General features: G+C 49.8%; 1 protein-coding gene across 2 annotated transcripts; it reads right to left on the bottom strand.

Moving 5' to 3' along the window:
- Window positions 1-17: 17 nt before the first annotated feature.
- Window positions 18-9,354, bottom strand: Nrip2 (nuclear receptor interacting protein 2). Of its 2 annotated transcripts, none has more exons than XM_021660749.2 (6): window positions 8,614-9,354; window positions 3,765-3,914; window positions 2,435-2,517; window positions 1,503-1,624; window positions 1,245-1,297; window positions 18-1,018 (listed from the first exon to the last, which is right to left on the bottom strand). In XM_021660749.2, exons 1-6 carry the CDS (start codon window positions 8,800-8,802, stop codon window positions 926-928), a joined length of 690 nt encoding a protein of 229 aa, XP_021516424.1. In that variant the 5' UTR covers window positions 8,803-9,354; the 3' UTR covers window positions 18-925. The 2 variants fall into 2 exon arrangements, with proteins under 2 accessions (XP_021516424.1, XP_060240238.1); XM_060384255.1 differs by having other exon boundaries at window positions 3,765-3,918; window positions 8,614-8,752.
- Window positions 9,355-11,495: the final 2,141 nt, after the last annotated feature.

Genomic DNA, 11,495 nt, shown 5'->3' with positions numbered 1-11,495 from the left:
ACAGAGTTTACCACCGCTTAGAGAAACAGTGTTTATTCAAATGCAGAAGCAGGCTAAGGGCCTGCCCTGGGCCAGGCCTGCCACTTGACAAGCAGTAGGAGGCAAACTGGGAAGGGGCATGGATCTCAAAGCAAGGTGACGAGGGAGGGAATCAGGATTGAGACCAGGAACCACAACACTTAGGCTAAACCAGCCCACTATTGAAAGTGAAGAAAGCATTTGTGTGCAGGCTCCTCTTTGGTCTACTAGGCTTTGTATTTAGTTCCCATGTAAGCGACCCAGTTCCTTGGTTGGGGTTAGAGATATTGTTGTGAAAATCAGCCCAGTCAGAAAGATACTCAGACATGTGCAAGCCAGAAAGGAGAATGACTGAAAGCCCTCAGCTCAGGAACTGTACCTTCCTAGACTAAGTCCTACTTATTTGTCACCCCCACCCAGCTATAAGTAGATGGGTGCAGGGTCAAAGGGCAGGTACCAGGAGGCCAGCACACAGGCTTTGAGGCATGGGAATCTGCCTGTGAAGGATAAGCCTTAGAGGTGGGAGATGGAAGAGTGAGGGCAGTGGAGGGGTGCTTGGGGTGGGCTTCAGGCAGGTGGGGGCAGCAGGTAACTTGAACCCCCACAGCCAGGGCTAAGTCTAGAGCCCGTTTTATGTAGGTCTCTTTCTATTACTGACTTGGCTATGCTCTTGGGCATGGATAAGAGAGAAAATGGGGAAGCCAGGACCTTGAGTCACAGAGAGTCTCCGTGGAAGCTCCTGGGGCAGCTATGGAGAGGCAGAGAGGGAGGTGGCCTACTGCAGGATCAGGGTGGTGAGAAGAGATTAATGCAGTGGTCTCCAGATGCCCTGCTCAGGCAAATACCCACTCCACACCACTCTTCCCCTAAGGCACGGTGTCGCCCTAGGGACTGGCTGAGACAGTGGTCACTGGCCAGGCTCCTGGTACACAGGCAGGAAGGGCAGCTCCGAGAAGGGGGCTTTCAGCCGAAGCACTCCACGGTCCAGGTCAATGCAGCACTGCCGTGGGGATCCCGAATGTGTGGTCACCTTCTGCCTCCCCCTGCTCCCACGCCCCGCCCCTTCAGGGAGGGAACCCATTCTCTAGATTTCCCTTTTGGGGAAAATTAAGTGAGTTTTAAGTTTCACATTTGTCTGTCTTTCTTGCCAGGCTGATCTGGGCTTCCACCCTAAGCCTTCTACCTCTCCTAGAATTTTGGGTCAGGCCCAAGCATGGGTGCCTTACCTTGAGGGAAAGCAGAGTCTGCAGTCCTAGGCAAAACTCAGGGCTGTCCACATCTGCAGGAGCCATTGGAAAACAAGGTTTATCTATAGCCACTGCCACCTTCCTCTGAGTACTCACTCCCCTCCGGCCCCCCACCCCCACAGTTGAGAACAGCAGAGAGCAGAATGACCTGAGCATCTGGGGAGTGGGTGCTGATGGGCCAGAAACTTTGTCCGGCTCAGAGAAGAAGCAGAAGAGGCGAGAGGCTGGAGGACTTACCCACCACCTGGGCCGAGCATGCCACAGTCTCCTGCCCCAGCTCCAGCTCCAGCTGTTCCACCTGACTTGGAGGCCCAGGTGCCAGGTCCCCACCTGGGGCTTTTGGAACCCTCTCCCCTAACCTGCGGTTAGAAAGCAAGGGTGATAGCCGCCATGGTTTCCGATTCCAGCCTCCCTCCTCCCAGTTAAAAAGTCAGTACTGATCTATGCTCTCTTCCAGAGGAAGGTGGTCTCAAGCAGCTTAAGTAGCCAAGGCTGGCCTCTGGTTCCTAGTTCTTAACTCCGGATGCTAGGCTTACAGACATGAGCCACCAGGCCCGGCAGAATTTGCTTCAGAAAAGTGTGCAATTCACAAGCAGGCGTAGTGGCACACACCTCTAGCCCCAGCACGTAGTGGGGGAGAGACACCCGAATCTCTTGAGTTCCAGGGCACCCTGGTCTACAGAGACTTTCAGCCAGGGACACACAGACATTGTCTCAAACAACAAAGTAGGCAATTCAGTGTCAGTGCAACCATCTTCACTAGATACTCTAAAGATACGACATCACTCTCCTCCCCAAAATAACACCACAAATGCAGGTGTGGCCTGACGGTCAATACAAACCCACATGCTGGAGGCTGAGGCAGAAGGTTGTTGAATTTGAGCTCAGCCTGGGCCACATAGGGAGACCCTATATGGAAAATTTCCATATAGGGTGGAGAGATGGCTCAATGGCTAAGAGCTCTGTCTGCTCTTCCAAAGGTCCTGAGTGCAATTCCTAGCAACCACACGGTGGCTCATAACCATCTATGAGATTTGCTGTCCTCTTCTGGTGTGTATGCATACATGCAGGCAGAGTACTCTAGAAATAATAAATCTTAAAAAAAAAAAAGGGGGGGGGGAAGGGATGGAAGTCCCATCCCTGTGCACCGGCTTAGGCTGCACTCTTACCCCAGGCGCCTGAGGCATCCAGCAGATATCTGATTGTGCTGGGTCCCCGTGTCCACGGCCACTTGAAGCATCTGGTCCTGACACTGAAAGAAGAAGGAAGGGACTGGGTTGGAACCCTCGACCTTCTGAGCCCTTGGTGCTTCTTTCCCTTGTAGAGATGAGGAGACGACTGAGTTTTCAAAAGTGGAAACTGACTCTCCCAAAAAAGGAATCAAATATTTTCATATCTGCACATGGTGAATCCATTACGCTGAGAAAGGTCTGGGCCGGAATGGCAATCTGTTTAGGGGAATCTGAAGCCCTCCTGGTCAAAGAGCCGCAGCCAGGAAGAGACGGCAAAGAGGACAGACCCCTTCTGTAGACCCTCAGATCTACGTGACCAAGAATGAAAACAGGAAGACAAGTTCACTGCCTTGGGATACCGACAGGCATCAAGGTGAACACTTGGGTACATATACGTTTAAAAAAAAGTCATTTTCTTGTTCCAAACATTTATTGAGCATCTACTGTGTAAGATGTAAGGCCAGTAGATACTTTGATGAGCGCCATTCCTTGGCAGTGTTAAGCAATGAAATGTGGCTTGGCATCCGAACGTTCTAACGTCTACAGAAGGATCATGAATTGAGTGCCTTAGAGCTTGGAACAGACCGGGAGCTGTTCCCTGCTGGCCAGAGAAAAGCTTTCGACGAGGAGGCGGCCTCGGCTTTGGGCCTTAAAAGCTAAGAATGTGGGCAAGGGATGAGTGAGATTGAGAAGGGAGATCTCTGGGCGGAGTCTAAGCATTTGTGGGATTGTCCCACCAGCAAGGGGGTGCTCCAGGGGCTGGAGAGATGAGGAGCCTCGGGCTGCAGAGACGCCTCAGTGGTTAAGAGCATCTGAGTTCAGTTGGGCAGCTAGATTGGGCAGCTCACAGCTGCCCGCAACTCCACTCCAGAGCATCTGACAGTCTCTTCCTGCCACTGCACGCGCCTGTGACATCGCATACACATGAATTTTTAAAAGTCGCTAAGTTTTTCTTCACCTTGGAATGTGAGCTTTTTGTATGCATGCATACCTTTCCAGTGTGTGCGGTACAATAATATATTTAAATACTACTTGTATTTAAATCTACTTCGATAAAAGAATGGGGGCGTCATACTGCAAAGGTGTTGACAGACGGCATCACGCAGAAGAGATAATCAAGACAGACAGGAAAGTAGATGCCGGGCTAGAAAAGGAGAGAAATGACTTGTCCCCCTCCATCTTTTGACAGCCAAGGCAGGAGGGAGAACTGGTGAAGTGAGCAGGCTCATCAGGCAAGTGGAAGTCGGAACCCTGGGAGGCATCTTACCTTGCAGTTGACAAGAAGAGCTGGAACCTGTGTCACACTGGTCCTGCTGCTGCCACGGCCACGGACCAGGGCCTGTACCAGGGGAGACTCCCCCTGAAGCTGCCTCTGGTTTCCCTCCACCAGGCGCCTTTGGATCACGCTGTGTGGCTGCTGTCTCCATCACAAAATAGTGAAAGGAAATCTAAGCCCGGGAGATAGGCCACTTGTTCCCTGTCCACCACCACCACTCTGCCCCTTATGCCTTGCAAATCACAGGTTCCTTGCCCAGCTCTAGACCAGAGAAACAATAGAAAAGTGGCTGAGAGATGGCTCAGCAGTTAAGAGCACTGGCTGCTTTTCTAAAGGACCTGGGTTCGATTCCCAGCGCCTATGCACAGGGTAATAACTAGCTCCAGTATGATACAAGTCTGGCATGGTGGGACAGGTCTGTCATCCCAACACTTTGGAAGTGGAGGGAGGAAAATCAGGAGTTCAGGGTTATCCTCCACTGCATAGCAAGTTTGAGGCCAGCGGGGCCTGAGTGCCTCAAAAAAAAAAAAAAAAAAAAAGATTTTTAAAAGAGATGAGCCAGTAGTGGTACGTGCCTTTAGTCCAAAGCACTAGGAGACAGAGGCAGGCAGCTTTCTCCTGAATTAAAGGCCAGGCAATCTACAGAGCATGTTCAAGGGCAGCCAGAGCTACAACCGTGTCTCAAAAAGCAAACAAAAAGATATAAGCAGAGAAAAAGATATAATAAGCAGAGTGCTCAGGCTAGAATAATGAAGCATTATCCTTGACCTCTGTCTCATCTGCACCATCCTCATGCATACTGTATTCTGCCAGCTCAGCTTCCTTTCTTTGTAGAGACACCTGCTGAATTCTCCTGGGTCACTGGACATCTTCCTCCACTCACTGCTTCCGAGACTTACTTTTCTACACAGACTTAGCTAAAGCCCTGCTACTCACAGTTTGGTCCTCAAGCAGCATATATAGAATTTTAAGCTATATATATGATTATAATCAAGATCTTAAAATATTTATACATATATATAATCTTCTGTGTGTGAGTGTTTTGCCTGTATGTATTTCTGGTGCCTGTGAAGTTTAGAAGAGGGCATCTGGAGTTACAGGTGATTGTGAGCTCTGAGTATATGCTAGAAATAACATCTCTGTCCTCTGAGAGAGCATCCTCTGAGCTGTCTCTCCAGTTCTTGGTTTTTCGAGACACATTTTTTTCTGTGTAGCCTTACCTGTCCTGGACTTGCTTTGTAGACCACTCTGGTCTTGAATTCACAGAGACCTGCCTGCCTCTGCTTTTCTGAGTGCTGGGATTATAGGTGTGTGTCTCCACGCTTGACTAACTAAAAGTTTTAATGGCATTGTAAAGCCTGTTTGAAATGTAGAGTCTCAGGCCTGAATCAAGAATTTTGTTCTTATTTTGTTTTCTTGTGCTAGCGTTTAAACCCAGGAGTTTGCACATACCTAGCAAATACTGTAACCAGTAGCTGTTTTCCCAGCCTTGAATCTTTGTGTTTGGTTTGGCTTGACTTTAGTTTGTTTGTTTGTTTTGCCTTGTTTTGTTGTTTTCTCTCTGTGTCTCTGTCTCCCTGTCTCTGTCTCTCTTTTTCTCTACCCCTCTCTTCCTCCCTCCCTCCCTCCCTCTCTGGTTTCTCTGTTGCTTTGGCTTTCCTCTAAATCAGGCTGGCCTGGAACTCAGAGGTCCACCTGCCTCTGTCTCCAAGCACTAGGATCAAAGGTGTGCATCACCACTGCCTGGCATTTTGTTTGTTTTATGACAGGGTCATACAATATAACCCTGGTTGATCTTGAACTTTCTCGATTTAGACCAAGCTGGCCTTGAGCTCACAGAGCTCCACCTGCATCTGCCTTTCAAGATCTAGGATTAAAGGTGTATGCCATCAAGCCCAGCCTGCCCCTAGCCCCTAATCTTGATTAAATAAAACTCCTACACATTCAGGTTTGAGAAATGCTTAAGTAAAATATGAAAACAACTGTACAAGCCAGATGTGTGGGGGGGTGCACCTGTAAATTTTCAGCATTTAGGAGAAGCAGAATAGTCATGAGTTCAAGGCCACCCTAAGCTACCTTAAAAACAAAAAAACAACAACAAAAAAACAAACTGGTGATCCCAGCACTCAGGAGGAAGAGACAGGTGGATCTCTCTGTGAGTTCAAGCCCAGCCTGGTCTACATGGCAAGTTCCAGGACAGCCAGGGCTACATAGTAAGACCCTACTTGAAAAAAATTTTAAGCATTATTCTTCTATATAAAATACATCACACACATACTGGTATAGTGACAGCCTGTTTTTGTCTTTTTATTGTTTTTGTTTGCTTGCTTGCTTTGGTTTTGTTTTTTTGTTTTTGTTTGTTTGTTTTTTGAGACAGGGTCTCTTCTCTCTATGTGGCTAGACTTGACTGTCTGGGAATTTGATGTGTGGACCAGGCTGGCTTCAAACTTACAGTGATCTACTTTCTTTTTCCTCCCAAGTTCTGGGATTAAAGGTGTGAACCACTATACCCAGGTCTGTTTCTAAACCGATCCCTAGATGGCCTGGCTGTTGTCTGTCCTAATTGTCTACCACACTCACTGCTTACCTGTTCCTGCCAGACTGTTTGACCCCAGCCTCTACCCCTGCTCACCTCTCCTGGAAACCCTTCCTCCCAGTTCTCACTAGGCCAGTCTGAATGCATAGCTCCCCCACACTTTGTTGGGTAGAAAGGCCCTGCTTCTACCTCTGACTTCACCTGCAGAACGGGCTCTGGGTTATTCTGGCCTCCTTCTTTCTTCCTCTCCTAGCTCATTTGGTCATGATTCCCACAGATGTTATTTTTGGATTTCACCTCCGCCACAGCCTGGAAGGGCCTTCCAGTCAGATCTGTCTTGCTCATCTTTCTGTCCCAGGGCCTAGTTCAGCATAATGTGCCTCCTTGACTTGGGGGGGGGGGCGGGGGGCGGGGTGGTTCAGTCATAGAAAACTTGCCTAGCATGCACACGGATCTAGGTCCCATCCCCAGTACTAAAAATAAAAAGGAAAAAGATACAAAGTAAAAATGGTTGGTTTTAATCTAGTGTGGCAGCACGCACCTATGATCACCGCATTCAGGAGGCAGGGGAGGAAGGATCGCCACAAAGGTGAGGCCAGCCTGCCGTACTTGGTTCGTGCCAGCTTGAGCTACATGGTGAGTCCTATCTCAAAAATAAGATGCAATTCTGTCGTCTATAAACTTCAAGGAAACTGTTGTAAGCCAGCCAGGGCTGCCTAGCAGATTCAGGCCAGCAGAGCTCCGTAGTGAGACTCTGAAGAAGTTAAAATTAAGAAGTAGCCTGGAGAATGGCTGTAGCCTCCCAGGCTCCACGCGCTCCTCCACCTGACCCTGGGAGCCTGGGATTGTTTTTCCACCATCGGCCTCATGAGACCCTGGCAACAAGCTGCTAGCTCTGGGAAAGGGCAGCCAGCTCGGGGCCCAGGCCGTTCCCATGCCCTTCTCTCCACAGTGACTCCAGGCTCCTCACTGTTGGAAAGTGTGTCTGGGGGCTAGAGGGCCTCTCCGACTGTTGCTCGTTCATGCCCAAAGTCATAGGAGCGCCATACTACAGATTGTGCAGGTGGTAAGGCGAAGGGGAAAGGTGAAGAGCCTTGACGTCAAAAGGCAGGGCCTGCTGCTCCGAGGGGGCAGGGTCCGTAGGAAAACTTCTGGGCTAGACAGGTGTGTAGGACCATATGGGAAAGCACAAGGCACCGAAGAACCTGCCCCCACCCCAACCCTCTGAGTTGCTCAGCTGTCTCCTGGATTCTCCTCTGGGGCAGCTGAGGTGGGGTTGAGGGTTCCTGGAGGGAAAACTCAAACTAGGAGTTGGACAGAAAGCCAGATCAGTCCAGAAATGGCTCCCACAGAATGGAATTCTGAATTCTCTGGACCATCCAGAATTCAGGCAATTCAAAAGCTAAATGGAATCACAGCTAGTGTCATTTCCCTAGTGTTGCTATTAGCCAATAGCTACTGGTGTAGCTGTTAGTGTTGCCATGACCATGCTCAGTTCGCAGAAACCCAGGTAAGCCTCTCCTTACCAAACGGGTGCTCACAACTTTACCCCTCTCTAGCAGACGGAGATAACAAGGCACAGAGATACAACTTGACAAAATATAACCAGAATCTGGTCCCAAGCAAGGTGGCCCCAAAGCCCATGCTTGTAACCATTATATATATCCCCGAGGGTAAAGACTGCATGCAGCTGACCCTGAGCCCCTCACCTCCTCATTGTCACCCAGGCTCATTCCCTTTGAGGACTAGAGTTGCTGCAGTGGTTTGGAAGGAAAGGACAAAAGGAGACAGACACAGACTCTGATGGTCCAGGTCAGGGCCTTGTGAACCCAATTACCCAGAAGACCCTCAATAATGCTAAGGGGAAAAGGGGGAGACAGGTCTGAGGAATGGGGCAAATTCATGGGCAGCTTTGAAGGAATCTAAAAGCAGAGTCATAACCCCAAGCTGACCTATCCTCCAGGCCTTGCTGTCTTCATATGCCCATTCTGTGGGATTCCTGGTTCCTCTAGGCTTCTACTGAGCAACATCGCTCTCCACTGCCCCCAGGATAAGCCTTGGGCTCTGAAGGGATAAATGGTGGAAGCTGACTTAACGAGCCCAGGGACCCTCACTGTCACCAGGCCAAGAAGCGTCCCCAGCGAAGGATCTGAGGAGGGCCGGGGGCTGCAAGTTGGCAGAAACACCTCTCCCATCCCAACAGGAGAAAGACATCTGAAGGCTGAGGCTATGTTCTTTGTAGCACCTCGCCGCAGCCCAGACACAGGACACAGAGAAAAAGAGAGAAAGGGCCAGGGGCCTCACCAGGTCCTTGGAGGTGCCGAGCCTCTTGAGGCTGTCCAGGGGTAGCAGGTCAGCCGAGTCCTTGTGCAAGAACTGGGTGGCCTGTTTGAGCCGGCGCTGCTGGCTCAGGTGGGCTCGGTCCCGGAGCGAGGCTTCCTGGCCTCTCCTGGAATCTCCCTCTTCTCTCTTGGCCTCTTGCCCAGTGCTCATGATTCTCTAGGGTGAGCAGACAAGGGTGTCCGGGAGTCTCTCTCCACCTCCTCTTTGCTCCCAGCTCTCTCTCTCTCTCTCTCTCTCTCTCTCTCTCTCTCTCTCTCTCTCTCTGTAGCTTCTGCCTCTCTCTGTCTCCGGACTGCAGCTCTGCTTCTGACAGGAGGGTCTCAGCGGGAAGAAAAGAAGAAATAAATAAATAATAGGCAGGAGCAGCCTCTCGTCAGACACCAATTTCCAGAGATTGCAGCAGAGGGAGCGAGGCTCCGGCTGGAAAAACCCAGCCCTGGAGGAGAGGGAGGGCTAGCAGGGCCCGCAGCTGGTAGGCTGCAAAGAAGCATCCAGCTCTGAGGTCCTGCTCAGAGTGGGCTGTGGATTTGTGTGTGCGGGTGTTGTAAACTGTCAGGAGGCTGTGCCGTGTCAGCAGAGGGGGAGTGAGTGCCATTGTGTGGGGCCGAATGTTCGGTATGCATGGGGACGGCAGGCAAGCGTGTCCTTGTCCCTTGTGTATTTGTGGACCTGGCTCTGCTGACCCCCTTCCAGTCTCTGGACAGTCAGCCACCCAGCTCTTTCCTCCTCCTGCTGTCCTCTGCTGTGAGGGTTCGAGGTGCTGGCCAGAGAGGGACAGCATGAAAGCGCCCGCCCCTCCTGTCCTCCCTCTGCCAGCAAGAGACCTTCCTTGCCTGGCCTGCCCCTGTCAGATGGTCCCAACATCTCTCGCAAACTGCGAGGAGATCAGGAATGTTGTAGTAATACAAACCTCTGAGATTTCCTCTGTTAGACGTTAAAGACCCAGTGACACAGTGATGAAGATGCGGGGAAATGCTCTGGGACTAACACGTCCTCTCGACTGGGTTAGTCCGTGTCTCTGCTGTGACTCACCTTGGCCTCCTCCCCTCCTTGTTGAATGTTATAGTTACAGAGTCCAATCCAGGCCTGGTGATACAGTCCTAGAATGCCAGCTACTTGGGAAGGCGAGGCAGGAGGATCACAAGCTCGAGGTCTTCCAGGACTACAGAGTGAGTTCAAGCCCAGGCTTTCAACTTAGTGATACCTGAGAAATAAAAAGAAGGGCCTGGAGGGATGGCTCGGGGCTTACAAGCGCTCAGTGGCCCACTTTCAGGTAGCTCACAGTCACCTGTAACATATAGCATGTAACACCACAACATAACACACATACACGGCTTATACTCACACAGACACAATAAACAGGAATAAAAATAAAGTAGCAAAATTAAATGAAAACAATAATAAGGAGTTGGGGTGGGACTGGAGAGTGGCACAGTGTGTGTACTGCTTTTGCAGGATGGCTCCTAGCACTCCAGTCAGAGGCACTCATACCCACCTTCTACTCCAGTTCCAGGAGATCTGGCGCCCTCTTCTGGACTCCAAAGCACATGTACCCATACATGTCCACACACAAAGACACATTTACATGCAATTAAATTTTTTTTTCCGATAAAAAATTTTTAAGTGAAAAGAGGGCTGAGGATGGTAGGATGTTTGCCTAATAAGTGCAGGCCCTGTTCGATCCCCCCGTACTGCAAAACAGCAACTCAGAAACAGTTACAGAATCCACAAACACCCGCAGGGGCTGAGGCGGAGGATTGCTCAAGCCTAGGATTCCAGGGTCAGCTAGAGCAACAAGCTGACCGACAAACAAAAGCAAATCATTTCTAGGGCTGGAGAGATGACTCGGCAGCTCAAACCCCAGCACCCACGCATGGCAGCTCACAAATGTAACTCCAGTTTCAGGGGTCCAACACTCTCTTCTTGCTTCCTCAAGCACCAGGCATGCACATGGTTTACAGACGTACATGCCGATAAAACATCCATATCCGTAACTAATAACTTTTAAAAACCACTTCTAAGGAATAACTGCCTGTAACTACTCTCATTGCTAATGAAGAAACAGGAAGAAATTTATTTGCAGCAGCCCTCTGTAAGATTCTTGACTCTTTGATTATGAGCCTGGCTATGCCATGAAAGGGTATGCTACTTCTCTAGCGGACTCTATAGTAATATATTTTTTTTTTTAATCAGGGCCTCTCTATGTAGTCCTGGCTGTCTCGGAACTGGCTATGTGGAACTGGCTGGCCTTGAACTCTCAGAGATCCTCTCCCCTCTGCCTTTCTGAGTGCACCATACACCGTCTTTTTTTTTTTTATTTTAAGATTTATTTTACGTTGTATGAGTGTTTGCCTGCATGCATGTATGTGCAGCATGTGTTTGCCTGGTGGCACAGAGGTCAGAAGAGAGCATTGGATCCCCTAGATCAGACGGTTGTAAACCACCATGTGGGTGCCGAGAATTGAACCCAGGTCCTCTGCAAGAGCAACAAGCACTCTTAACCACCAAACCAGCTCTCCAGCCTACTCTATGGCTCCCTTAAGGGACGGGGGTGAGGGAGGGCTTTCTTCCCAAGGCACTTTAAAAGTGCTGCTCACTCATTTCATCTTATGGTTCATGTAAACATCAAGGTGGATGGATGTAAATTCAGAAGTCTTGGGAGAAAAACAGAAGTGCCAGGATCTGGCTCATTCGGTGTCACAGGTTCTCCTCTGAGCCTGTTCCTCACACACAGAGAATAGTATTTCTTGAGCCTCTACAATGCACTAGTCACTAAGCCAGCCCAAAGGATACAGGAATATTATGGTTATTTTAATGTCAGCTTGCCACAAGTTAGAATTACC

The sequence above is a fragment of the Meriones unguiculatus genome, chromosome 5 (genome assembly GCF_030254825.1).
Source record: "Meriones unguiculatus strain TT.TT164.6M chromosome 5, Bangor_MerUng_6.1, whole genome shotgun sequence".
Taxonomy (NCBI): domain Eukaryota; kingdom Metazoa; phylum Chordata; class Mammalia; order Rodentia; family Muridae; genus Meriones; species Meriones unguiculatus.
The sequence above is the reverse complement of the archived record's forward strand: the minus strand, read 5'-3'. Positions and strand labels throughout refer to the sequence as shown.

Excerpts from the sequence above, each read along its gene's own strand:
- Nrip2 (XM_021660749.2), bottom strand. The coding sequence starts at position 8,802 with ATGAGCACTGGGCAAGAGGCCAAGAGAGAAGAGGGAGATTCCAGGAGA. Across the intron at positions 2,518-3,764 it reads CTCTTCTTGTCAACTGCAAG|TGTCAGGACCAGATGCTTCA; the intron begins GTAAGATGCCTC and ends TTCTTCTTTCAG. Across the intron at positions 1,298-1,502 it reads ATGCTCGGCCCAGGTGGTGG|ATGTGGACAGCCCTGAGTTT; the intron begins GTAAGTCCTCCA and ends TGGCTCCTGCAG.